The 27,506-nt window shown below is 50.3% G+C and overlaps 5 protein-coding genes across 7 annotated transcripts in view; 2 read left to right on the top strand and 3 right to left on the bottom strand.

The window, feature by feature from the left end:
* rhbdl1 (rhomboid, veinlet-like 1 (Drosophila)) overlaps positions 1-6,661 on the top strand; it is a 27,642-nt gene extending 20,981 nt beyond the window's left edge. For both annotated transcript variants that reach the window (XM_076152100.1, XM_076152101.1), the window contains 3 exons: positions 3,637-3,737; positions 5,608-5,668; positions 6,390-6,661. In XM_076152100.1, coding sequence (XP_076008215.1) covers positions 3,637-3,737; positions 5,608-5,668; positions 6,390-6,661 — 434 coding nt within the window. The remainder of the gene's footprint in view (positions 1-3,636; positions 3,738-5,607; positions 5,669-6,389) is intronic.
* A 5,425-nt stretch (positions 6,662-12,086) lies between these two features.
* LOC143002001 (uncharacterized) lies at positions 12,087-13,666 on the bottom strand. Its single transcript, XM_076151907.1, has 5 exons — positions 13,297-13,666; positions 13,085-13,178; positions 12,807-12,966; positions 12,440-12,592; positions 12,087-12,335 (listed from the first exon to the last, which is right to left on the bottom strand). Exons 1-5 carry the CDS (start codon positions 13,413-13,415, stop codon positions 12,160-12,162), a joined length of 702 nt encoding a protein of 233 aa, XP_076008022.1. The 5' UTR covers positions 13,416-13,666; the 3' UTR covers positions 12,087-12,159.
* Positions 13,647-19,218, top strand: wdr24 (WD repeat domain 24). The gene is made up of 12 exons (XM_076151904.1): positions 13,647-13,703; positions 14,838-15,009; positions 15,121-15,202; positions 15,501-15,985; positions 16,088-16,265; positions 16,364-17,036; positions 17,191-17,303; positions 17,380-17,507; positions 17,604-17,708; positions 17,804-18,141; positions 18,225-18,409; positions 18,603-19,218. The coding sequence occupies exons 4-12, from the start codon at positions 15,505-15,507 to the stop codon at positions 18,769-18,771; spliced, it is 2,370 nt and encodes a 789-aa protein (XP_076008019.1). The 5' UTR covers positions 13,647-13,703; positions 14,838-15,009; positions 15,121-15,202; positions 15,501-15,504; the 3' UTR covers positions 18,772-19,218.
* A 346-nt stretch (positions 19,219-19,564) lies between these two features.
* Positions 19,565-23,647, bottom strand: anks3 (ankyrin repeat and sterile alpha motif domain containing 3). 2 transcript variants are annotated; one of them, XM_076151906.1, is made up of 14 exons: positions 23,475-23,647; positions 22,959-23,157; positions 22,752-22,873; positions 22,589-22,670; positions 22,390-22,507; positions 22,148-22,297; positions 21,785-21,910; positions 21,588-21,703; positions 21,341-21,493; positions 21,133-21,257; positions 20,909-21,050; positions 20,535-20,790; positions 20,378-20,449; positions 19,565-20,290 (listed from the first exon to the last, which is right to left on the bottom strand). In XM_076151906.1, exons 1-14 carry the CDS (start codon positions 23,645-23,647, stop codon positions 20,208-20,210), a joined length of 1,917 nt encoding a protein of 638 aa, XP_076008021.1. In that variant the 3' UTR covers positions 19,565-20,207. The 2 variants fall into 2 exon arrangements, with proteins under 2 accessions (XP_076008021.1, XP_076008020.1); XM_076151905.1 differs by having other exon boundaries at positions 21,133-21,260.
* A 730-nt stretch (positions 23,648-24,377) lies between these two features.
* cunh8orf33 (chromosome unknown C8orf33 homolog) lies at positions 24,378-26,252 on the bottom strand. Its single transcript, XM_076151982.1, has 5 exons — positions 26,096-26,252; positions 25,221-25,621; positions 25,041-25,131; positions 24,713-24,859; positions 24,378-24,626 (listed from the first exon to the last, which is right to left on the bottom strand). Exons 1-5 carry the CDS (start codon positions 26,121-26,123, stop codon positions 24,439-24,441), a joined length of 855 nt encoding a protein of 284 aa, XP_076008097.1. The 5' UTR covers positions 26,124-26,252; the 3' UTR covers positions 24,378-24,438.
* Between the last annotated feature and the right edge of the window lie 1,254 nt (positions 26,253-27,506).

Raw genomic sequence — 27,506 nt, forward strand, 5'->3', positions numbered from 1 at the left:
TAATAATGAGCGCACGTAAACACACACACACACACAGAGCCTCACACACACACACACACACACGCCCGCTCCTCCAGCGTCTGTGTACCTTTGATTAGTCGTAAACAACCCAGGATCGCAGCCAGTAGCTACACATGTACACTGGATTAGTGTGTGTGTGTGTGCCGGTGTGTGTGTGTGTGTGTGTGTTCTCTCTTCATCGCAGCAGCTACTGAGGCGGTGTGCAGCTGGGAGCTTCTTAGCAGAGTGCCTCCACAGGAGCGGCGCCTCGGGGCCTGGCGTGCTCTGGCGTCAGATCAGGTTGCTATCCCTTGTCTTACACTTCATCCCTGGGAGACAGGAAACACAATGTTAGGCCCGTAGCTGAAGGGCGGCCCGGCGTGATGTGTAACGGCGGAGGCTGAGGATTATGCTGCGGTAGACGAGGAGCTACGTCTATCCCCCGAGCGCTGTAGCTGACCTACACTCAACACAGAGCGGAATCATCCTGACTGTCAGCGCCGCCGCCGCCACCGCCGCAGACCCGTGCGTGTCGCAGGCTCATAAAAAGATGTGAGGACGGCCATGATGACTCGGGGGACGGAGTAATAATAAATAATCCGCCCTGGAGTTGCGGCGTGTCGGCTGCACACAGAACTAATCGCAGAGCTTGCATCCGTCTCGGCTCCTGCTGAGTGCGAGATTCCTAAATCTTAAATCCTCGCTAAGCAGAGAGAGAGAGAGAGAGAGAGAGAGCGTATGACAGGCACGTTTAATATTCATGCTGTATGTGTGAGCCGAGCAGGAGGAGGGAGACGTCTGCATCTTCACTCCGGAGCGTCTCTCTTCCTCCTATAGCCGCAGGACTTTCTCCTCTTCCTCACCCATAGGTGCTTGTCATGACTCTTCCAGCTGTCTGGCACACAGAGACGCTCCCTGATCCTCACAGTAACGGGCTGTGAGGATGTAGGTTTCCGTCATGTATCTGTGTCTAAGGGATTCAAACGACTTGTTGAAACCATTTGAAGAGTTCCCAGGCTGAGAGTATCAAAGACGGGACGATGGGATCTCACACATATACGTAGAAAATCATATATCGCATCATCTTCACTCCATATTGGATCTTATTGCCTCTCAGTATTTAATCTAAGCTTCATTTGAGGGATTTGGATATGAAATGTTTACCCTTCATATCAGGAAGTGCCATCGTTTAAGAGTGATTAAGCTCAGGAAAAACCAATATTGCCAAAGCCCAAGCTCCAAATGTAATATCTCACATTCTATCTACGCTGCATTACATCTAGATTCCTCCCAGCCTGACTGAGCCAAAGTAATAACTAAACCACAGAGAGAGAGGTTATGAGGCTGGGAGACAGACGGGAGACCGGAGAGTTCTTCACGCCGAACTTGCTCCAATTTAATTTCTCCTTTTGCTGGGAGAAGATCAGAGACCGCCGCCGCCGCCGCCGCCGCCGCCACCGCGTCGTGATTGCGATTTTCTGGGATCTGCTTAGAACGGAAAGCCGTGAATCTTCTGGAAATTTTTCCCGCCGCAGCATCAACCTTCATCCGGCCCATAAATCCAGGTAAAATAGCCCATAGCTGTCTGGGCCGGGAGAGATGAACGAGCCGGGGACGCGTCTCCGATCACCATCTGTCTTCCCGCCATCATCGCCGCCACCGCAGGCTGACGAGGCCTTCTGTAAGACCGTGTTTACACTTTGGCGGCCCCGCGACACACACACCAACTCACACACACACACACACACACAGACACGCTCACACACACATAGAATACGAATGTTCCAACATGCATTATAGATCTGAGAACACGACTCAGGCGAACACCTACTGTGATTAAAAGGAGGCTGTTTTGTTTTATCAGCCCCCTCCGCTTCCCCTGATCCGCTCATTTGCATAATTAACACCGGCTGATGGCGTCCTCGCAAGCAAACACCGCCGTGATTTTCCCCTGCTTGGAATTCTGTCCTACTACTCGTGTCAGGTCTCACACTAGGAGGTCCACACAACTACTGGTGTGTGTGTGATGATACTTTAAGGAGGATTTTATTTGTAGAGCCGTTATGAAATACTGAAGGGCGCCACCAGGGGTCACCAGGGGTCACGTCAAGGTCCACCGGCCTTGTCTACTCTTGAGTCACCATTTTGCAGACAAGGTGAGGTGAAGGTCGGGTCGGGGTGAAGGTGAATGTGTCGTCTGCCGTTGTGAACAAAGATGCAAATGTTTATCTTCTCTGGTTAAAGATGAAGAGCGGTGTACGTTCGGCTTTTTTAATCTATGTGGGCCATTACGGCGAGCTAGCAGAGCATTTAGCCGCAGTAATTACCTCCAAACTTCATTAGTGAGCTTGTGGTTGAATTAGATTACGCTCTGTTAACCTTATAGAGCCTGATGTAACTCAGCCGGCTCGTGTTTGTGCTCGCAGCCCATTCAGCTCCAAAATGATCTCCACTCTCCGATGTGAAACAGGAAGCTCGCCGCCACCGCCGTCTCCCCCACAGGCCGGCTGATCTGGTTGGACGGCGTGTCGGAACAAGCACACAGGCATTCTGCATCTTCTGTGTGTGTGTGTGTGTGTGTGTGTGTGTGTGTGTGTGTGTGTGTGTGTGTGTGTGTGTGTGTGTGATGGTATAAGTGGAGATAACGGCGCACACTTTCACTGTTCACAATGTGGCACAGATAGATAGATTTTGTCGTCTGTGGGAAGGGAGGGCACGTTGTACACGGTTGGTACACAACTCACAGTTTGAGAACCACCCTCTTAATCCAGAGCTTTGCCGGTGTAAACATCTAATATGATTAAGTGGAGAGGACGAGGACAGTAGCAGAGTTTTCCAGCGTGGATGTGGAGTCGCTGCCAAAGTGCAGCATTGTGCGGAGTAATTTAAGCGTTCACTCACTCAAAAGCCCATAGTGTGTCCTAATGGCTCCTTACTGTGTGTTCATCCCTTTCTTTGTCACTGTACTCTTCATTTTATGGAAACATTTGGCCCGGGTCCACGGCACACATATCCCAGATTAGACCGCGCCTCATGAATACGACACAAGCCGTCCCCCCAGCGCGCAAAATGGGAAACCGTCCTCTCTCCGCCCGGGATGGTCTGCGTTCTGCTGACTTCACTTTGATCAGAGATTGACTTTTTTAATTAAGCCGTCCTGGAGGAAAAATCCAGTAAAAAACATCTCCTTTCACTTCACTCCAGCTTTTAAGTCTAATGAGTCAGGCTGGGTCGTATGGAACTGTGAGGAAAGGCGTGCATTCAGCACAACGTGGAGCGCCTTGTGTGTGTGTGTGTGTGTGTGTGTGTGTGTGTGTGTTTCAGATAGATGGAAAAAGGGCACGTGAAGGTCGGCGGCTGATTTCACAAAGAGATTTTTGGGGGGAAAGCTTGCAGGAAGGTGATGCAGACTGCAGTGTAATGAGAAACATGACCCTCCCTTTGTTTTCCCCCTTTGCTCTCAAAATCTGTCCTTTGCTCTCTCTCTCTCTCATTCTAACACACACACACACACACACACACACACACACACACACACACACTCATGCAATCCTCCCTGCTCTTAATTTTGTGTCTACCCGCCTAATTTCTCTCTCTCTCTCTCCGTGTGTGTGTGTGTGTGTGTTCCGGCTGCAGGCTCCCTGACTGTGTCCATCACCGACATGCGTGCTCCAGTGGTCGGGGGCTCCGGGGGGGTCTACGCTCTGTGCTCGGCGCATCTGGCCAACGTTGTCATGGTAACTGCTGTCATCATCATCGCCTCCATTGTTGCTGCTGTGAGAAAAAAAAAAAGAAAAAAGGTTTTCAGCGGAGACAAAATGTCAGAGCCATCAGCTGGGAGAGAGAGAGTGTGTGAGTGTGTGTGTGTGTGAGAGAGAGAGAGAGCTTTATTGGTGATTTGTCGGTTTATTAAAGAGTCTTTCCAGGTCAAATTGAAGTAACGTTATGATTAAATGGGGTTATATTCTTTATGTACTGTAAGTTGTTGGGAATATTCCAGAGCTCTGATATCTTCAACCTCTTACTTAGTTGTCAACAAAACATAAAAGCTCCGGCTGAAGTAGTAAACGACGGAGCAGCTCAGCTCTTCCATCGCTCTCATCTGTAAACTGGAATGTCCCCGTCTCATATTAACTATTCATGAGGGAGTTTGTTTGTTTGTGGCCACTTACAGCACGAGAGGAGGCAACAACTCCCCTGAGAGCGCCTGAGAGCTCCAGCTTTTATTTCTATATTTGTTAAGTCAGGAGGTTTGTGTCCTCCATGTTGTGTGTGTGTGACTGGCAGGCAGCGTTCTGTCTGAGGAGTCACTTTGTAGACGTTTGTTGTCGGGAAATGCCAGCAAACATAACAAATCTGAGAGAGTGAGACAGTTGCAGACGTTGTTTGGTCGCTGTGTGTGTGTGTGTGTGTGTTGTGTGTGTGTTGTAGGATCCTGGAGGGCAAAACTTCATTCCGCTTTGAGTTTTGTCAAGTTTTCTTCTTCTTCTGTTGCCTGTGATGGAGATCGTTCTCAGCCGCCGCAAAGTCTGAGCCATCTGCCGTCGAGCTTCATCACTCCATTTTTTGCTCAAAAGACTTTTTCAAGTTCGCCGGCGTCGGGATCCCCCGCTGCTCGTCTGCACCGCCGCTCAGACTGTCAGTACACATCTGACATCCCGATGTTTCACACAGACACACAACTTTGAACTAAACATTTCTGAGCGGCAAAGGGAGAAAGCTGCTTTCTTGGAGTCTTGGAGTGATCCTCCTCGCTTCACACACACACACACACACACACACACACACACACTAAACACTACACACTCTGTTTGGGTCTCAGCTGCACAGTAACATCTATAACACACAGAATGGATCGGCTGTCCTTTGGTTACAGATTGGCCTTCTCCCCTATGAGCGTCAGAGTAAATTGCTTTCCATCAGAGAGGAGTATCGGGGCAGATTGCCTCCTCCGAGCCGCCGCGCTGACCTCTCCCCCCCGAGCCATGAATCATTTATTTGTTGTAATATTATGCTTTTATAGGCCCCTGCCATTCCGCCTTTCCATTAAGAAATAAAGGTACGCTATGTTTTCCTTCTACTTTTCACCCTCGCTCTTTAATTTTTCATGCCCTGCGCCTTTTTGCTCCTTTCCCTGCGAGGAGGGGAAAGCACCGGCCCCCCCCGGCCACAGAGGCACAGCCGGGAGCGTAAGGAGGGACACAAATGGAGCAATTATTCATCCTGAGGAGTGAAGGTGTTATTCTAAGTCGGACTGTCACATCCCTTTATCCCGGCAGAGTCGCAACAACTATTTATTGGGCTCTTTCTGTGGCGTTATGCTATCTCAGCCCTAATTAACACAACGCCACCGGGATGGAACCGGTGAGTGGAGAGCAGCCAGGTGTGTAATCGCGTGGCTGTCTGGTCTAAGTGCCGCTGCTGCCTTTCTCCCGTGGATCTATGGATCCTCCGCCTCTCAAGTCTAAATACGGCCCCGGAATTGAATCGGAGGCCTTTTCCTGTCCGAGGCCGAGCTGGTATTATTCTCATATAATGGTTTGTTTGTGTTGTGATTGTTTTTCCGTTTTTCCGCTGACGTGACACTTTCCCTCCCCGTGGTTGCAGAACTGGGCCGGGATGCGATGTCCATACAAGCTGCTCCGCATGATCCTGGCTCTAGTCTGCAGTAAGTTCTCTCCATTACTTTCTCTTCTGTTGCCACCGGCGATGTTCAGACGTTCTTACTGCATAGATATAAATATGTATTCATCACAGGTAAACATTCAGCACGTTAAACGCCCGCATAACAAGTCCATGATATTGATATGCTTTCAATACGAGAGTCCGTATGAGAGAACAGCACATAACGGCAGATTAATCATCGTTTGAGACTTGGAAGAGGCGCCTGACGCTGAGAAGCAGACACGCCGCTGAAGCCGCGGCTGTTCATTTTCAGAGTGACAGGTTTGCTGATTGGGCACGTTTCATTGTTTTCAAAGCATTTGAGTCATACTAGTCATCCTCCTCCTCCTCCTCCTCCCCACACGCAGGCCAATACGCTGTGACTTTCATTAGTGAGCAATATGTTCCCTCCATCTGTCCCGGGCCCGGCGCCCCCACACGCTCGCAGCACAGCTCGTCTCTGCCGCAAGATTGTGTTTCTCCCTAAAGTGTTTCACAAACAGAGGAGGCAGAGTTTCCCAAATGTGAGACACTGAGCGCAGACTGACCAGCGTCTGCTTCACACACACTCTGAAGCTAAGTTTGATAGAACTTTCTACAGAACCTAACTCATCTCTCTCTCTCTCTCTCTCTCTCTCTCTCTCTCTCTCTCTCTCTCTCTCTCTCTCTCTCTCTCTCTCTCTCTCTCATCTCTCTCTCTCTCTCTCTCTGTCTCTCTCTCTCAGTGAGTTCGGAGGTGGGCCGTGCCGTGTGGCTGCGCTTCTCCCCGCCCCTGCCCTCGTCGGGGCCCCAGCCCAGCTTCATGGCCCACCTGTCGGGGGCGGTGGTGGGCATTAGCATGGGGCTGCTGATCCTGCGCAGCTATGAGGAGAGCCTGCAGAAGCAGTGCTCCTGGTGGGTCATCGTCTTCTCCTTTATCACCTTCCTCCTCTTTGCCATCTTCTGGAACATCTTTGCGTACGAGCTGCTGGGGGTGCAGATCCCGCCCCCTCCCTGATGAAGGCCCCGCCCCCTCCCTCCCACCTCCAGGCTCTCGTACGCATTGACTCAACCCAGCCCTCTTTTCTCATCGTTAACCCTTCACATTTCCTCTCCAGTTAGACCCAAATCATAGAAAACTAAAGTCGACCTAGAATCCTTTTTTACAGATACTTTGCAAATCAAAGAAATGCGTCTCTTTTATTAAAGAGGGATTACAGTAGCAACAAGTACAGGTGATCGTTCCTCACAACCATTTAGAGGAACATTGTGTCTTTTTATATATGTTAACACTTTGTCCACCCTAACCAGCTCTAACCCTTCAGTAAGCACTTAGCCGGGTTGCTCCTTTGTTAACCGGCTGAGCCTGAGCGTGTTTCATTAATGGCTTCAGCCGGAGGAAACGCTGAGCTCAGTTTGTGAGGCGAGCGTGCAGAAACCCTGACACTCAATTGATCCCTAAAAAGAGAAATCCACCGTTTATCTGTGCCTGCCCAGAGGCCAGAGGGAACCCGGTCTTTGGCTCAGAGGCACTCAGGCAGAGGAGGCGTTTGGCAAATCTGGGCGGGCTTTCCTCACCAAGCAGAGGGAAAAGGAAGGAGAGATGAGAGTAAGAAAAGAAACACGACATAGAAGTTAGGAGGTGTAGCTTGTTTCTCGAAATCAAAAAATGTGAAAACTTAAAAGAGAGAGAGAGGAGAGAGAGAGAGAGAGAGAGAGAGAGAGAGAGAGAGAGAGAGAGAGAGAGAGAGAGAGAGGGAATACATTCGCCCCCAAGTAGCTCTGGATTCAGACTCCCTTTCCCAGAGCAGTCACTGGACGCCTCTGTCATCCCCTTAAGTTTTGGAGCGTCCCCTTCATCTCCATGTCATGGGGTCTAAATCATCCGTTTTCATGACAACGACACTGTGGATACAGAAACACCAACACACACCGACGGGACTGAAACAGTGACGGCCGGACAGAAGGAGGAGGAGGAGGAGCTTAAGGACGCCACCGCACCGGATGCTCCTCTCACTTTAAGTCAGCGTTCTCCTGTCACCGTGTCGCCACGGCGACCACCGACTCGCTAGCACACCGTGTAAAATATGCCATGTCATGCTCTGTGGCTCTCAGCAAGACACACACACACACACACACAAACACACACATCCTTCAAGGTCTCTTCGGTGTCTTCAAGTGCAGCCACCGCCTGGTTGTGTAGATCAGCACAGACAAACTGAAGAGAACACACACACACACACACGCACACACACACACACACACACCCATACTGGCCTCTGCCTGTCCGTACACTGACAGACTAACCTGGGGAGGGAGCGGATGTGTCACGGCTCGACCGCTGGCCTCCGTGTCCCAGAGGGCATTGGGGGTCTGAGCCAGGGCCCCGGTCTATACCTCAGTTTCTCATTCTTAGGGACTGTATACTTTTGTAAAGGAATGTACCTATAAAAAAAAAACAACCAGAGTGTTATTAAGTTGTCCCCGTTCTTCATTTGATAGTGGATGTGTATATTGTATCTTCATAACCCAGAGTATATTTATTTGTATCTTTCCTCCTTGAGGGGAGAAAGAAAAGTTTCAAATGGTGCGAAAATAACTGCTATGATTGTCGTTCCTCTGAGAACTCCTGTACGGCTTTGATCCTCTGAGGAATCGTCCCCCCGGCTGTGTTAGATCAACAACCACCACTCCGGTTCACTCGCCTTTTTAAATCTTGAGTGCTTTACAGAATAAGCCATAGAAAGAACCAAACTGCAGAGGGGGAAGCAGAGGACAGGAGAGGCAAAATTGATACCTGGAAACAAAAGTCATTTATTTTTGTGTGGTCATGAAGCTGAACCCCGTGTCTGCATTGTGAAAAAGCAACAGATGAGGGAAAAGAACACAAACTGTGCAAGAGTTACAAGCCTGTGAAGCCCTGGCCTCCTCCTCCTCCTCCTCCTCCTCTCTGCCTGAGGTTCCATTTCTCCATGTAGCGTTTGCTCAAACTCACAGTTGACATAGCAAATTTCTTGTGCCAGACCCCTACATGTCCCCCCTGTAGTGCGTGAGGCTCCTGGCGTCGGCTCTTTTGCGCAGAGGTGCCGTCGTATATCAGCTCCAGAGTCACACCAGCTCCTGGAGCGCCGAGGTGCGGAGAGCAATTACATTTATTCATGCTTCGCCCCTTCCCTCAGTCCTTTAATCAATAATTCATTTGAATGTCTGCTGGCTGCCGGGGAGAAAAACTTTATGCGTTCGCCAATCTTGATGGCGGGTCATAAATACAGTCCTCAGCGTCGGCGTCTGCATGAAAACATCAGTAGTAATGGAAGACTTTGTGTTAAATGAGGGCATCTGTAGGAAATAAGCCACTTTTACAGTATTAACTACAGGGGAAAGGGAAGATGAGGCGATGTGCGATAGTAACGGATCCACAATGGGCGTTTAAACGGATGCTATGGAATATTACTGCACGGGCTACAGAGATACACAGATGAATAATGCATCCATACCCTGTTAGCCTATAATGAAGATAAAGAGGATGCCTGGGAGGAGGTCAATGTGCCTCTTTAACTCCAGATTCATACGACCCCAGCAGGCTTGTAAAAGGCCCAGTTATTGGTCGTGTTTTTGTAGAACACATTAACTCTGAATATTGCCCCTCCTGGAAGAACTTGTTGCAGGACTAAAAACAAAATCTCCTAACTCTCATTGGCCCTTAAAGTCCAGGGATTAATTGCTGGAATTATTGTGTAACTCCTCTTCCTCTGAGCCGGCGTGTCGCGTTGGAAGAGAGGATTCATGCGTCTTGATTAAGCGAGGGGGGGGAAAGTTTGCAGGAGTTATTGCGTCGCCGTAAATCACCCACAGCACCCGAGCAGACTTCCTGAGCGCCCAGACGGCAGCTGGTCTAACGGGGGGGGAGAGGAGTTAAATGAGTGGCAGAGGCTCGGCTCGGCTCTCATCCTCTCTGGCTGGCGTGTGTGTGTGTGTGTGTGGCAGCTTTGGCTTTGAGTAATGTTTGTGAGGGATGGAGGGACAGCGGCAGCAGCAGAGAGGGAATCAAAGTTGTACGGGGCTGTAAAGCAGCTGTGTGCGTCACATCTTGTCCCGGCGCCTCCAGCGTCAGGATGATGCACGGCTCGATGCACCGCAGAGCAAATAGGCCTCTGATAACTGCATCAACAGGCTGAGTGGTGTAACGTAATTGCTGTGTTTGAGTGTCTTGGAAACAGTGTGAGGAGAGGGGGGAGGAAGGAGCTGAGCAGCCTTTCATAAACATGGAACCTGGTTCCATTTCATTCATAAGATGGTCAACCAGGCAGGGCGGTAGGAGCTGATGGTGAAGGTTAGTGCCAACTCTGAGTAGAGCCGCTACGTTTATGCTGATGTGACTGTTTTTACTGAGCTGTACCCCAAATCTGACAAATTCTGTTCCTTTCTGTACCCGCCTGCCTCCTAAATGCAGCTTAGCCTGACTCTTTCATGCTCAGCCTTCCTTTGTTTTCATCATTTTTGTTGTGTAGTTAACTGACATGTTGTCCTGTGCCATATCTACTGCCATAAACCTTCTTTGATGCTTTTTACCTCCCTATGCCAATCCATTGTGCTGTTATGCCCGATGCCTTGAAACGGGCCTGAGATCCAGTAAGCCCACGACCGAGCAACGGGCGAGAATGGCTGCTTTGCTGTTAGCTGCATAATCTACATAATCATGCACAGAATCCCTAAGTGGAAAACAAACCTGCAGACAGCTGAAGGTGTTTATATCTCCAGTAGCTGAGCTGAACAGCTGCTTGCCAGCGAGCGGGGCAGGTTGGCCTTTCCTCGGTGTGTATTGCCACTTAGTTATGGGTCACTCCTGCAGGATTGTGCAGGTAAAGCAGGCGACTACATGTAGCTCTACAGATGGACACGGAACAAGAGAGTCATCGGGGCCTCAGCAGTACTTAGATTTGATTTAATAAACCCTCAAATCCTGCTTTCAGGGGATTACAAACAGAGATTTTAATTGACATTTAGCTGTACTTCCCAAATTGAACCACACATTGATGAAGAGTGGCTCAACATACAGACTAATGTGACAAATTAAAGGAAAAGCAAACCTTAAGTGTCTCAGTAAGGTCAGGGGCAGACTTAAGGGATTTTAGAACCTAAGGTGCACATTCACATACATAATCCTTTCAATCTAAGAGTTTCTGGCCAGGTTTTATTTGGTTGTCGTATGAAATCAATGCTATAGGTTCAAATTGAAGGAAGGTTTAATGTTTATTGCATTACAGCCTCACAGTGTGACCTTAAATTAAAGTAAAGTCTCTCCTGTGTGAGGACGACATCACTCCCGTGAGGATGCTCTGTTTTCATTCACTCAGACACTTCCCTCTAATAAGGACAAGTGGATCCGAACCGTGCCAGAAAAATGCTCCCTCATCATATCCTATGGTCTCCATGGCAACAGATCTCAACCCTAAATGAGGGATTGAATTAATGGTGGCTGGCCCAACACTTTACTGAGGCACTCTGTGTTGATTTGTCACCAATCTGTGTGTACCACAGTGTCAGAGTCATTGTTTTTAACTAAGTGGGCTGTAAAATAAAAACACAATAAATCAGCCCGGAGCACTCAAACAACACGGACAAACATGCGTCTGTGCAGTCCAACATGTGAAGATCGTCATGGGGCAACAAATCTGAATCTATGAATGGAATGCCACTGAGGTTTACGTTGAGAACTTTCAGATTCTGGTGCACATCAGTGAACAACAAAGCTTAGATTCCCTTCAGTCTGTGATGGAGCACAGAGGGCAAACTGGTGAAAAAGAGAAGCATTCTGTCCTCAACAGTATTCAGGGTTTCTTATACTGGAGTTCTGGTTTGTAACAGCACTGCTAAACTTTGCTTTTCCCAGTTTCTAGCTTTGGTACGGATTCTTTTCATGTTACTGCCCAGGGCCCGGTCGAGGTCAAACACACACGCATTTAAATGGTGGTTCAGACTAAAGTGGTCTCTGTGCTGCTGTGGTGGTTTTCATGAGCTGCTTTACTTGTATTGATAAAAAGGTGCCAAGCTTATGAGGTTCGATCTCTAAAAAACCAGACGGGAGGTTTTGAGCCGATACAGCGTTTACAAAAAGAAAAAGCAGAAGCTATTTTTTCTCTTGGTCATGAGGAAACTAAAGGAAAACTAAATTTACATATTGATAATTTATATCAAAAGTCCTCATTAATTATTTCACAATCTATTGTACTTTTTAAATGTTCTGAACGGAACCATTTTATATTGTATATATACTATATATATATTTTGTTTTATTTTGTACTGTTCATTGTACTTGCTTTAATTTAGAAACAATATAAATAAAGAACAATACTGTGGCAACATCCCACTGCTGTTTGGTGTGTTTGTGCATCATCATCATCATCATCATCATCTAATTAATAAGTCAGATGCTCATTGGATTCTTATTTATATCAAGAGTTTATTGACTGGAATAATACAAAACAAATAAACATTAAAGCAGGGTAGGTCATTTTATTTGGTTCTACGCTTCTTTGTTGGTCTCTGTTCCTCATCTGAGCACTTTTCTGTCACACCTCCGCCCTTCACATCCACCTGGTCCAGGAGAGGAAGCTGCTGCCTGGTGGCTACAGCCCAGGCCCACAGACAGAGCTCCAGCCTGTGGGGCGTCCAGTCCTGCCCGCGGTCCGCTGTGGAGGAAAGGGAAGGCCGGGAACAGTACCAGTACCATTATCCACTGATGATGCACGGGACAATATGGATGCCGTGTTCTAACCAGCTCTCATTTCCTCACCCTTGTTAAGTTTTTTGCTGTGCTGGACCATTTTGCTTAGGAAGAGATCATAGTGCTTTGCTGTGTATTTGATGGGTTTTAGTCCCGGCACGCTCTCCACCGCTTCGTCAGACATGAAGGCGGCCTGCTCTGGAGCTCCTGCTGCCAACACAGCTAGAATAAAACAGATAGTCAGCCCCATGCAAAGCTGAACCAGGGCCATGAACTGCATGCAAACAGAGCAGGGACTCCCAGCCGGTGGAGGCATTATTCAGGGGATTTAATGAGGTAGCAATGCACATTAAGAGGCTTCAGAGCCCTTTATGGGGCTGAATGCTGAAGTTTCATCCCTCTTAGAGTCTCTGGTAAACAGAGATGCGGTCCTGACCTGATGCAGTGGCCGCACCGACAGCCTTCAGGGAGCTGAGCTCTGCGATGGCGGCCTGGACGTCAGGTAGGAGGCTGAAGGCCTTGCGGGAACATTTCTCCACAGTCTCCTCACTGTTGGAGGCCACCAGCTGCTGCAGGCGAGGTCTGAACTTGCCTCTCTGCAGAAAAACACAGGGATGCACACGATGTTGACCCATTAGTGCCGGCTCGTAGTCATGCAGGTCCTGAAGAATAATTGACTGGAGACTTGTCAGTGTATGAGGCATAAACACTCACAGTCAGCTTCCACTCCATCAGTTTCACCAGTTCTGACTGAGTGACGTACTTGTCAGATCGACCTGCGATGACTGATGGCAGCTCCTCCTGGTACCTGAGCACAGATGGACACAGGTTTGGATCAAGTCAACATTTCATACAGAGGTAAACACTGAAAATAATGTGCACTATGTATGCACATATACAGAAAAGGACATATATGTTTCTGTTACCACTTATCAAGGGTCAGCAGCTTTTCAGGTTTCTTCCCTTTGGCCTGAACCACCTCCCAGTACTTCTCATGCACCTGTGTCCATACTGCAGGATCCTCACAGGTAAACAAGGCGCTCATGGCTGCAAAATCACACCGAGCTACAAACAACTACACTCGTGGAATCTGACTATACCTGTAAACTTTCATTCACACGGCAACAACGTATTAAAGTGAATCTGCAGTGCATCTCTCGGTTTACATTACATTTCAACAAACATAACAACAACTCGATGATTACGTTAATAAGAAATCGATAATATTGAAACTTTAGCAACGAACTTCCGTTATGAAAAACTCATACAGTTCTCGCGAGACTTCACAAAGTACTACTTCCGGTACCTCAGGAGGGAGCAACAGTTTTAGAAGGTTAGTCCTCTCAAATACTGAAATATGTACTTTGCATGTAAAGTATTACTCGCTGTGATGTTGTTTGGATGTTGCTATTTTCATTGGTTGTGTGTGTCAAACTTAACACCTAAGCCGCGAGTGGTTTCGTCTTTGTCGGAGCGCTCGCTGGCTAGTTTAGCCAACTAGCATTAGCATTAAAGTCCAGTCATGTTTACGGAGCGGCTAGTTTAGCTAGCGTTAGCTGTTTGTAGCCACCAGCCGAGCAGAGCCGCGGCGTGTTTACGCGACACGCAGAAGGGACGTGAACCGCGACTTGATTAACACTTTGAGCTTAAGTCCAAAAAATAAATATCACCCTGGAGTGTTTCGTCATATTTATTTATTGTAGTATGTAAAATATTCATTTGTTAATTTAGATTTCAAATGTAATCCCGTCACTCCTTAATGTTTTTATTATTAAAGGACGGTCCTGGGTTCGAATCCCATTTTGAGGGGTTACCATGTTCTGTCACTGTGTGTGTCACTCTACTCCTCCCACCCACACTCAAACTGTGTGTTAGGTCAAAGCTCCTGCCAGTGCCGTTGATCACCCGCAACTAGACCTGGAGTTGCTCCCTCTCTCCCTGAGAGAGAGAGAGAGAGAGAGAGATATTTTCCCCATGGGATCAATAGTCACAGGAAACACTTATTAACAGATAAACTACAGGTCAGAGGTCAGAGACTCGGCTGTGACGGTGAGCAGGGATTCATCCCCACATGGACCGATCCATTTAGCAGGGAATGAAGGTTGATGATAAATGAACTAATGCACATGAATATCCTCATCTTCATCAGGGCCTACACACACAGGTTTACTTGCATTCTTCAGTCATTCTGCATCTTTCAAGCCAACGCACACACACACAAAGCTCAACTTTAATTCTGCCAGTCAGTCCACACTTTCAGGTGTGTGTGTGTGGGTGTGCGTGTGCGCGCTCGTGCGTGCGTGCAGGACTGAAGTAGAAGCTGCAGTAACCTAGACGCAGCCCAATGTCAAAGCGTCCCCTGACTCTTTCTGTCAGCGCTGCATCGGAGCACCTGGTGCTCTGCATGCTAAGTTTCTGTTCATCCCCCTCACACTGCTCCGTCTCTTCTTCCCTCCCCTATTCACAGGTCGCTGTCCCATTCGCCACCCCGGTGTGACCCTCCCGCCGGGCGCCTGGTTGTGTACCGCCTCACATTTAGAGCTGAAACACTGAGAGGAGCAAACTGACCGTCATGAGCCTCCAGCTAAAGGAGGCGACCGCTGTGTTGAACCAAACTTTGGAGGACTGTTTGTCTGAAGGTGAGGAAGTGTTTAGGTGTAACAGTTGCATCATCATCAACAACTGGGTGACCTTTTCTGTAAAAACAATACAAAGAAACCTTCTAAGTGATGCTTTGTGTTGCTCTCTAGTGAGTTTGGGCTCAGCGACGCGCCGGAGGACGAAGACTCAGTGCTGCTGCAGACTTTGAGAGGACCCAGAGTTCTACACCAAGTAAGTGCTACAGCTGGATCTCTGTTTCAGAATACTTCACATTGGTTTGTTTTTAGAATCTTCCCTCAGCCCACAGCAGGGAGGGGAGCCAGCTTTCCTCTCTGCTGCAGTGCCACCCTGTGGTTGAAAGTAGGATTGTCTTAAACTCTTCTAACGTGCAGGAGCATTTATTGACATTGAACATAAACAGCTTTTGAATGAAATGGATATTGATGCGAGAGGATTTGCATGATTGTCTGTTAAACTTGATGGCTCCTGTCGTCTTTAACCTGAGTGGATTGTCTGTTATTTGTAATAGGAACATGGAGAAGATGTCTCGGGTCACCACAGCCCTGAGCAGCAATGCGGTGAGCGGCCGCACCATGTTCTGCCACCTGGACGCTCCCGCCAACGCCATCAGCGTGTGCCGCGATGCCACGCAGGTGGTGGTGGCCGGACGCAACATCTTCAAAATCTACGCGCTGGAGGAGGAGCAGTTCACCGAGAAGCTGAACCTCCGCGTGGGCCGCAAACCCTCGCTCAACTTCAGCTGCGCCGACGTCATGTGGCACCAGATGGAGGAGAACCTGCTGGCCACGGCCGCCACCAACGGGGCGGTGGTCACCTGGAACCTGGGGAAACCATCGCGGAACAAGCAGGAGCAGCTCTTTACCGAGCACAAGCGCACCGTCAACAAGGTCTGCTTCCACCCCACAGAGGTGTACATGCTGCTCAGCGGCTCGCAGGACGGATACATGAAGTGCTTCGACCTCCGCAAGAAGGAGTCGGTCAGCACCTTCTCAGGTAGAGTGAGAGTGACATCATCACGTGTATCTACAGAATAGTAATGTGTCAAGTTTGTATTTCAAAGTGAACCTGTGCTCCTCTCTGTCCCGTCTCCTCCAGGTCAGTCTGAGAGCGTGAGAGACGTCCAGTTCAGCATGAAGGATTACTTCACGTTCGCCGCCTCGTTCGAGAATGGAAACGTTCAGTTGTGGGACATCAGACGGCCGGACCGCTACGAGCGAATGTTCACCGCCCACACAGGCCCGGTGTTCTGCTGCGACTGGCACCCAGACGACAGGTGGGACGAATGAGAACTCTCACGCTTTCTCCTCTCAGTCTTGTTGAAGGAAACCTGAGTTTGTTGACGATCACTGATGGCTTCTCTCTCTCTTTCAGGGGATGGTTGGCGACCGGAGGCAGAGACAAGATGGTGAAGGTCTGGGACATGACCACAAACAGGGCCAAGGAGATCTACTGCGTCCAGACCATCGCCTCAGTGGCTCGGGTAAAATGGCGGCCGGAGAGGAAGTTTCATTTGGCCACCTGCTCCATGATGGTGGACCACAACATCTACGTGTGGGACGTCCGCAGACCTTTCATTCCCTTCGCTACCTTTGAAGAACACAAAGACGTGACCACCGGCATCGTTTGGCGCCACCAGCACGACCCTCACTTCCTGCTCTCGGGCTCTAAGGACAGCACGCTCTACCAGCACATGTTCAAGGATGCCAGTCAGCCCGTGGACAAGGCCAACCCCGAGGGCCTGTGCTTCGGCCTGTTTGGCGACTTGGCCTTCGCCGCCAAGGAGAGCCTGATCAGCAGCGACGCCAACAGGAAGTCGTACCCCGGGGGCGACCGGCGCTACCCCATATTCTTCTTCAAGAAGCCCGACCCGACGGAGCAGTTTGCACACGTGTCCAGCGCTCTCAGCGTCTTTGAGACGGACCTGGAGAGCAGCCGGATGGGCTGGTTCGTCCAAACCGCACAACTCTACCTCCTCAGCGGGAAGCCGTTTGCTGAGCTGTGCGATCACAACGCCAAGGTGGCCCGGGACCTCAAACGGCCTCAGGTAATCAATCGTTATCATCAGTGATTAATCATTACACCGTCATGAAACAGTTTGAGCTGCTTGTGCTTTTATAAAGGCTAAAGAGTTTAGTAAACAAAAGAGTGTGGAAGTAACGCAGATGAATAACCTGACTCTGCTCCTCTTCATCACTAAGGTCTCAACCACCTGGACCATGTTGAGGATCATGTTCTCAGACCCAGGGAACCTCAGCACTCCCACCCCCAACCACAACCTCAGCAAGCTGGGCACTCTGCCTCTCATGAACAGGTGAAGCATCTCAAACACAGCGCCAGAGCCCGACCGGTGTTGCCACGGGGACGCTAACGTTGACGTGTTTTTCCAGTTTCAGCATGAAAGATTTGGGTTCTGGACTCGGGACGGAGAGCCGGCTGGAGCGCAGCAAAGGAGAGAGCAGGCAGGACAACATTCACCTGGAGCCTGGCAACGCTCACGTCAACAACAACAACGAAGGTGAGGCTGTTTGCTCAGAGGCCGGAGTCAGAGCTGAGCACACAGAGAGATAATCTGAGCGTCTCAGTGTTTAAGACAAACGTATGCTCCCCGCAGAGAACGAGGAGACGGAGGGCAGCGAGGGCCAGGCGGAGTACATGTTTGGAGACGCCGAGCTGGACGACGACGACCTCTATTCTATGGAACACGACAACCAGACAGGTCCGTCACCGCCCCCCGTCTCTGACAGATAAGATGGTTTCTCTCCTCTGTCGCTGCTGTTCATCCGTTCTCTGGTCCTGTGTGTGTGCTGACAGAGGAGCAGGAGTACACGCTGCCCCAGGAGGCCTTCCAGCTGCGCCACGAGATCCTGGACAACCCGTCGGCCCCCGAGCACCTGCAGCAGGACAAGGCCGACTCGCCGCACGTCAGCGGCAACGAGGCGGACGTGGTGTGCCTGACGCCCATCGAGTCCTTCTCTCTCATCTCCATCTCCCAGCCGCTCTTCAGCCCCCACCTGCCTGCCAGCTTCTTCTGCCCCGTGGTGAAGGAGATGCTGAGCTACTACGCCGAGCAGGGCGACGTGCAGATGGCCGTGTCCGTGCTGATCGTCCTGGGGGACCGCATCCGCCGAGAGATCGATGATCTCACTCAGGTAAGAAGAAGTGTACTGTCTATTTAAAGTCCCTCTCACTGTAGAGATGAGGAACCTCTCAGTGAAACCCGTTTGCCTTTCAGGAGCACTGGTACATGTCCTACATAGATCTGCTGCAGAGGTTCGAGCTGTGGAACGTCTCCAACCAGGTCATCAAGCTGAGTACGTGCAGCGCCATCACCTGCCTGAACCAGACCTCCACCACGCTGCACATCAACTGCAGCAACTGCAAACGTCCAATGAACAACAAGGGCTGGATCTGTGACAGGTAGGGAGCCTTTACTGCAGTACCTGTCCTTTACCACAGGGGGGAGCAGCTTTAACCCGCTCAGCCCACAACACCAGGCCCTGATGTGAATGTTGAAACAGGAGATTTAAAGCTGTTCATGTTTGCTAAAGCGTGTGTAAGTGTGTATAATAATGACATCATTCAGAGGAGCATGTATTTGTGTCTCTTCCAGGTGCCGTCAGGTTGCCAGTGTGTGTGCGGTGTGCCACCACGTGGTGAAGGGGCTGTTTGTGTGGTGTCAGGGCTGCAGCCACGGAGGGCATCTGGAGCACATGATGAACTGGCTGAAGAGCAACTCCCACTGTCCGGCCGGCTGCGGTCACCTGTGCGAGTACACCTGAGCCCCCCCCACACACACACACTCCTGCAGCTCCTCACACAGGCCGGGCCGCTGTGTGTGTGTCCGTCCCAGGGTCTGGTTCTGTATCCGACCTCACACTCTGACAGTCTGACAGCCTCTCAAGAGCAAAAGCAATCATGAGCGAATGTGCATGTGCAGGTGTGTGAGTCTGTGTGTCTGCACAGACAGATGTTTGGACAGATGTTCACTCAGAGAATCCAGTATGTAGAGTTTTACTGTTTTTAAGCTGATGGTTCAGAAGGTACTACAGGAGAAGTATCCATGTTCATGTATGTACATAACACTTAAAGCCCTATTTTGAAGGATTGTACATATTGATCAGTTCGTTTATATGAGATATAGATCTCTGTGAAAGCAATACAGTAAAGCAATACATGTAAAGAAAGCAGAGGATGGGGAGTGTTTAAATGTCACCTTGTTTCTAACCTGCTGTGTTCCTGCTGCTTCTCTCCTCTCTGAGGGTCTGAACAACTTTACAGTCACACTGTAACACACACACTGTGGAGAGAGAGAGTCACAGATACACTCACAAAACAGAGACCACCAGATAAGACTTCATCACTTGACTTTTTTTAATTCATCAGTCTGTAGCAACACAAGGGAATTACAAACGACTCAGCCTCCAGCTTCAGTCTGACTCCGGCTTCAGTCTGACTCCGGTTTCAGTCTGACTCCGGCTTCAGTCTGACTCCAGCTTCAGTCTGACTCCAGCTTCAGTCTGACTCCAGCTTCAGTCTGACTCCAGCTTCAGTCTGACTCCAGCTTCAGTCTGACTCCAGCTTCAGTCTGACTCCGGCTTCAGTCTGACTCCAGCTTCAGTCTGACTCCGGCTTCAGTCTGACTCCGGCTTCAGTCTGACTCCAGCACACCAGTGAGAACGTTTCATTCAAATCATGAAGCAAAAATGACTTCTTCTTCTTCTTTATTTAAAAACATCTTTTCCTCCTGAACTGGCAGCAGGAACTCCATTCACACATTTCTAAAGCACAGAGTTCAATCATTTTCCTTCTATGCAGAAGGTTTTCACAGTATCCAGCGAGTGCGTCCGTCCTCTCGTTCACTCTACAGCAGCAGGTGTGTGTGTGTGTGTGTGTGTGTCAGTGTCAGTTTCCCCTCCTGCCTGCTTGTCGTGTCCGTGCCGTCGCTCCCGGCCTCGTCTGCGTCGGCGCCGGCTCGTTCCCAGAGGAGCGGCCGCGTCTCCGGCTCCTGAAGCCTCTCTGCTCCGGTTCGGGCCGGATTCGTCTTTGGCCTTCTTCCATTTCATGGTGTGTGTGTCCAGGGTGGTGAGCTCACCCTCCGTCAGCACTGGCATCAATCCCTACAAAGACAAAAGACAAAGGCTCTCCTCAGCTGAGACGCTGAGCTGCTGGGAGCGTTCAGGGCCGACGCTCTGCAGTGAGGACTCGCCTGTGATGGTTACGGTCTCTCCCAGCTGTCTGAGACTTTCTCTGGAGCGCTCAGGCGCCTCAGACTCTGAAGCACCGTCTGCAGCGTGGTTGCTGTTGAGACAGACGACATCATCATCATCAGGCGACTCCACCGGCAACACAACCTCACTCTGATCACTGAATGTTCATCCATCTTACCCAGCTGTTCTTCATACGAGTCCAGCTTCTTCATCAGCTCCACGGCGTCCGAGTGTGTGAGGCCGTCTGTGGCTGCAGAGTTTACAAAACAACTTCATGATTTAAACGCTTTGACCTCTGAACACCTGTGATGTTTGGCTGCGTCGCTCTTCCTCACCTGTGTCTTCATCCTCCAGACCGGGACACGAGCCGCCGCATCGCTCGGCCGTGAGGCGCGACATCAGTTGGGCGCGGCAGCTGCCGGCCTTGGTCAGCGTAGCGTTCATGTCCTGGGCCAGCCGGTGGTTCTCCACCAGCTCGTCGTGGACCCTCCTCCACGCCATTTTGTCCTCCATCAGACAGCCCTCCATCACTGTGCGCAGCTCCTTCTCCTGAGACACCTGGCTCTGCATGCTCTCCACCTCCTCACAGCGCTGAGGGAGGAGACGAGTCAGTGAGCTGAGGGAACGCTGCCGCACCACCGGCCTTCAGACAGGCAGAGGGCCCTGATTGAAGTGAAGTTACAGCAAAGACAGGATCTCCAGCGGTTACCTTGTGCAGCTGGATGGCCATCTCCTGCATCTCCGCCTCCAGCTGGTCGGCGTAGGCTTGCTCCAGAGCGTCACCTGGTGGCCGGGCGCTGCTGTGCCACCTCGCGATGGCCGAGGTCATTTTACGCTTCGGCCCGAACAATCTAGAAAGATTCAGAGCGTTACGTTGCATGGTATCAAGCTCACGCCGTGGTAAACATCAGAGAGCGAGCTGAAGTCTCTTACGTGATCCCTATTTCTTTCAGGTCGTTCTCTGTCAGGGTGAGGAAGATCCTCAGGTCGATGTCCTGCTCCTCCAGGAGGGGCAGATACTTGGAGAAGCCGATTTGCTCCAAGAACTCGGCCAGATCCTGCTGAGGTACAGAAGGTAGGTGTGATCAGGGCACAGTCAGACCAGGCAGCACATTAAAGCCCCTATGGAGTGAGCAGAGACCTTTGGCCCTGAGGAGGAGGGAGAAGCATCAGCAGGAGGCCACGCCCCACAGTTTCCCGCAGCGTCGACGCCCCCGTGGCGACTCTTGCTCTTGGAGTGATGGCTCTTGTTGACTCGGCGAGAGCTGCTGCTCTTCTTGCACTGGTCTGAGTCCTGGGGAGCAGAGAAGCATTCGTCTGAGTCACAACAAAGACGTGCTGCTCGTCTACAGAGCAGTGAGGCGGCGGCGCTCCCGTGTGTTCCTCACCTCGTTGCTCTCCACTGAGCCCTCGCGGCTGTGGCTGGCGGCGTGCGGCAGACCCTCGCTGCCGCTGCTGCTGCTCTTCATGGTGGGCATGTCGTTGTCGAAGAAGGGACTCTCATCTGTGGGAGAGTCCAAGCAGCTATTTCAGACAGATGCTCCACGTTTCCGACGGCCGCCGCTCACGTTTGCGTGCTGCTCACCTCTGCTGCTGACGCTCTGGCCGTCCAGCTCGTTGATGGGCGAGGTGACGTCACGGTAACAGAACCCTTCGCTCTGTTCGCCCACATCCCGGAACGTCACATAACCCGGGGGCGTGGCCGGCGTCTCTACGGGCGAGAACGGGACGTGAGCCAGACAGGAAGTTTACAAGACTGTTACAACTCAAACTGTCATTGTTGTTCTGTTGCTTCTGTTTTGTCTGCATGATTCTAGCATGATGTCACCGTATGAACCCTGCTGTACACACGTATGTGCTGAACTAACCTGTACCTGCTTTACTCTGACTCTTATGCTAAACACAAAGCGTTGGCAGATCTCAGTGAGGACAATTGATGTGACGCTACCACAGAGTTTGTTGCCGCCTCCTACTCGGAACTTGGCGATGGCCTGCGGTCCGTCGTGGATGCTGACGCCTTTGGTGCGGCTCCTGCTCTGCCTGGGCCTGGAGGGGGCGCTGTCCGAGTCCTCGGAGGAACTCTGGTCCTCCAAGTGTCCTGACGGGAAGAGGAGGGACGGGCAGACATGAAACAGAGCAGAGTCAGGTCTGTGGCGGCTCCTGTGAGCGCGGAGACGAAGGCCACAGTACCTGCTTTGATCTTTGGCGAGTGCGAGTCGATGAGGCTGACGATCTTGGTGCAGCCGTACATCATGGCCAGAGCGCGGGCCGTCTCTCCTTTGGCGTTCCTCTCGTCTATCTTCACCTTCTGTAAGCGTGTAAAGCTGCTGGTTACTGATTGATCTGTGTCTCTGGGCAGATTTGTGGCTTTGGGTCGTCGCCCACTCACGTGATCAAGCAGGCACTGGACGATGATTTCATGTCCGGAAGCGGCGGCCTCCATCAACGGCGTGAAACCAGACAAGGGCTCCCTGCGGAATGAGAAGAGAACCAGGATCAGAAACCAGGAGGAGGAGCTGCGGCGGCGTCGGGACAGAGAGGAAGACGCTCACTTCACAGTGGCGTCGGCGTTGTTGTCCAGCAGGAACTTGACGATCTGCTGGTGTCCCGTGCTCGTGCAGTGAAACAGCGCCGTCCAGCCTCGACAGTCCTTCTTCTCCAGCTCGGCTCCTTGCTTGTGTGGTCAGAGACGCAACAGAGCAGAATTCAAAACCACCAAACTACAAACGATACAACCGATTTCCTGGCCGAGGCGCTACCTGCAGCAGGAAGTAGGCGATGCTCTCGTTCCCGCAGCTGGCGGCCAGCATGAGCGGGGTGAGGCCTTTGTGCGTGGTGGCGTCGACGCTCACGCCGGCCTCCAGCAGCAGGTTGGCGATGTTGTCATGGCCGATGTAGGAGGCGTACATCAGCGGCGTCCAACCTCCGATGTTCTTGGCGTCCAGGTCCACCTCTCGCCTGCACACACACACCAGACACACCAGAGTGACCAGACACACACAAACTTCAGACGCTCCACAGAAAAGAAATCAGATGGCGGGATCACAGGCTCTGACCTTGCCTTTGATCAAAAGAACCCAGACATCCATTAGTCCCTTTCACACCCACTTCACTTCTCTTTTTCCAGCTGCGATTCCGACCACTTACATCTCTTTTTATCATAGCTAATGTCATCAATGTTCACTTCACTTGTCTCGCCACCTTCTCCCACAGCTACTTCCCTAGAATGACGTCACTAATAATCAATAATCAGGTGGTAAACGTGAGGCGCTGACCTCTGGATGCACTCGGCCACCACGTCGTACTGGCCGATGGAGCAGGCGGTGTGCAGGTCCAGCGGCACGTCCAGCTCCTCGGGCCGGACCAGGACCAGCGCCTCTCCCAGCCACAGGGACAGACTGGCGCCCAGCTGCTCGGACTCGCTGGCCTCGTCGCTCAGCTCGGACATGTTCGTCCTCCTCCTCCGCCTCGTCACACCTGGAGCGCAGCGGCAGGTGAGTTTAGCCGCCTGTTGTGGTTTTGCTTTACGGTTATAAACACAAGCTATGACAAATGTTATAAAGTTACGACCTTACCGTGTTTTTAACGACAGTGTTAAGTCAAAAACATCAGAAACTACTTTGTCTTAACTTTAGGCCGTTAGCCACCGTTAGCTTAGCGGGGGAGGGGGGGGGAAACATCTGCCCGGTGTGAACGTTTCCCTTCCCGTTAAACACACCGAGGGAACGAACCGTGACGAGAACAAACAAGCCAAACACCGAAACATTGACCTGAAGAAGAGATTCGACCCAGAAGCAACTGACATGAAAGGTCAACTTACAGAAAAGGAGTTTGTTTTCTCTGCGGCAGAATCGAGAAAGTTTGTTTTGCGCGTCGCACTCAAATGTGTCCGTGTAGCCCCTCGCCCCGCCCTCTCCTTTTCGTTCCGACCCACCAAAACATTCACACTTTACAAACTAGTTTAATAAATCTAAAGTTAAAATGTTAGGTTATAAAACTCCTGCTTGATCTAATTACCTGTAAATACTGAATTCGCCTTCCAATGAAATTCATACACACACATATAGTCCAGCCTTTATAATGTTATGTTTCTTAGTTATTTCTGTTTTCTTTCTCTTCTTGTTGTTTCTGTACAGTGTAACCTTTTGAAATGGAGCTGAAAATGAAATTAAAAGATGCAAACATAAAAAGGCTTTATTTAGAAATATGGTACAAACAGCATTTGGAGACAAAGTCAACTCAGAGGAAGTTGAAGCGAAACTCCTCCTTTGACGGCGTGAAGACGAAAGCTGCCGTCTCGCTTTCCGTCTGCTTGGGTTTGTTCTTCTCATCCGCCGCCGCCGTCTGAGATTTGCTCTCGGCCTTTCGATTGAAGATGCACTTCTTCGGGGAGTCGCACACGGCTTTGACCTGAGCCGACGCCATTTCTGCGGGAGAGACGAGGAACCTTCAACCTCACGTACACTCGACAGAAGAGAGAGAGAGAGAGAGATGGAGAGATGCGTCTGCTCACCTCCCTGGATGAGTTTGAACTGTTTGCTCTTCTCCTCCTCCATCTTCTTCCTGTAGTCTCCGCTCACAGCTCTCATCACCTGCCTCTTCTTGGCCAGAGGAGCTTTGGAGCTGCGCAGAGTCTTCAGGGCACGAGACGCCTCTTCCTCTGCAGGCAGAGCACAATGCTGACACCATCTCACATCTGTGTGTGTGTGTGTGTGTGTGTGTGTGTGTGTGTGTGTGTGTGTGTGTGTGTGTGTGTGTGTGTGTGTGTGTGTGTGTGTGTGTGTGTGTGTGTGTGTGTGTGTGTGTGTGTGTGTGTGTATAGAGGTTCCTATTCCACTCACTCTGTTTGCTTGCGGTCTTCTGTGACTTCATCCCCAGCTCCAGCTGCTCCATGCACCAGTCCAGCTGTCGGCTCAGCTGCTCCTCAGTGCTCTGAAAGACACAAACAGGCTCAGGCATCAAACCAACAACCCCTCCGCGACCCTGTGGGATCATACTGGAGGAGGAGGAGGCACACTGACCAGCTCGGCGTCTTGTTGATCTCCCCGGCTCTCCTCTGTGAGACTCTGCTTCTCTTTGCTCTCCGAGGCATTTTTCTTTGCAGGCTTCTTCTTCTTCTTCTTGGCTTTTGATGGCGGCGCTGAAGGTTCAGAGGGGGAGCTGACCTCCTGAGGAAGAGGAGGCTCCTGTGAGGTGTCCATCGCGTCCGGAGGGGGGATCTGGAAGTCGAAGGCGAAAGTGGAGTCGTGTCCTGTGAAAGATATGGAGTCTACCGCCGCCGGGTTCCCGTCTGATGGAGCCGAGTCGCTCTGAGCAGCTGGAGGGTCGAAGTCGAATTTGAAGGAGTTATCTGTGTGCGTCCAGAGGCCAGACTCTGCTCGGGCCTCCACACACGAGGAGCTGCTGGACTTGGGTTGAATGTCTGATTTGAAAAAAGGAACACACACACACACACACACACACACACACACACACACACACACACACACACACACACACACACACACACACATTAGGACCAGGCTGAACACTGGACTGACTTCAGATTTGTAAGTGCGCGGATCCAATATTCTGTGGTTCAAAGTCAAAGTTTCTCATTTTGTACATGTTTTTCTCACTCAGAACCACATGAGTGCGTATCTACAGTAAATAAACGAGCATGTGACTGAGATCCAGGATCTTAAGAGGGTCTCGAACAGAAAACAGCTGATACGAAACCAAATTCACTTTACAAAGCCACATGATTAGGATATTTAACTGTAGTTAGATTAGCATACGTAACCAGATCGGACACAGACACAGAAACAGATGCATGAGAAAGAAAACAAACCGAATTAAACCAAACTTTGGTCCGAATCAAAGACCCAAACCCCCGGCTCTGCTGAGCTCATCGTACCTATAAACATCAGCTGCGGCTCGGTCATGCTGGTGGACCGTATGACGTCACCATCCTCTGTAGAACAATAGAAACGTTTGTATGGACATTAAATTGATTTGTATCGGGTTTCCCACACGACTGAGACGCTCACCGGCGGTGTCACTGCAGAATGAGTCCGACCGCCCACGTTTCCTCTCATCGCTAGTCGATAGTTCCGCTTAGTGCAGGGAAGAAAAGTTCAGACTGTGCGTAGAAATGTGGATTTACAACTGAACACTGAACGCATTTACATCTTTGCTTCCACTCCTGCTCCTTTCTGTATTTATTGATATATTTGATTCTAGATTTGTAGATTTATTGATTAATGATCGATGACCGAGCTCATTGTGTGTGCAGGTGTTTGTCCACAGCCTCATATTAACGTGAAACAGAAGCATTCTGCATTGACTCTAAACACTGTTGGTTGATCTGTCTGTCTGTCTCTCTGTTCTCAGGATTACTCTTAAGGTGAACTTCTTCTCCTGACGCGTGGTGGCTAAGTGGCAAACTGGACACAATCCAGGTAAAGTACTTTTCATTTTCTGTCACCTTACGTAGAGACGGGGCGTTTATCAACAGTGTGGCTCATTTAATTACAGTGTGATCGCAATAAATCTGTCTTATTTATCATGAAAATGCAATAGAAAGTGAATTTGACTGCAGCCTATGAACCTATGAGGGCTAATATGAGTTTAAATCCCTTGTGAGAGTCATGGACGCGGTCTGTCCCGGTCTGTCCCCGTCTATCTCTGTCTGTCTCTGTCTGTTTGTCTTCAAAATCCCCAGGTCTGTTGTAGGAAAATGACTTAAACTCAGTCTAAATGTAAATGTAAGTGTTGTTTTAACCACAAGATGGCAGAAGTCCACACATTGAGACTTTATTGGCGGAATAACAAAATTGTTTATGACGCTCTTTCTGGAAATCTCACTTAAAATAAAGTAGTTTCTCCTAAAATAGAAAGGTGTGCTCATAAGGCGTCAGAGCTGCAGCTTGTGTTTCTCTTCAGGACTGAGAGTTTTTAATAACAGAACTTGGCAGCAGACGAAACAGCCAGAGGAGCTTTGCAGTATTGAGTGGATGTGAGTGAAGCATCAGGAGCTCCGAGGGTCTGAGGGTCTGAGCCTGTATTAGTGTTTGGAGGAAGTCTGCAAAATGAAATCCGACTCAGTGATGAGGTCATCCAGGCTGAGGAGGTGTTTGTCCCGTTTGTTTACTGTTTCATAATGATTATTTAACATAAAAAGCCTCCTAAATGTCATCAGCCGCCGCCGTCGTGCGCACTGAGCGTTTCCATGCTTTACAAATGGAGACGTGTGTGTGTGTGTGTGTGTGTGCGTGTGCGTTTGAAAAGGCTTTTTTCCTCGTCTGAATGATGTTTGTTTAATTGCT

This window comes from Genypterus blacodes, unplaced genomic scaffold, assembly GCF_046128005.1.
Source record: "Genypterus blacodes isolate CSIRO-AG114 ecotype Tasmania unplaced genomic scaffold, CSIRO-AGI_Gbla_v1 ptg000055l_1, whole genome shotgun sequence".
Taxonomy (NCBI): domain Eukaryota; kingdom Metazoa; phylum Chordata; class Actinopteri; order Ophidiiformes; family Ophidiidae; genus Genypterus; species Genypterus blacodes.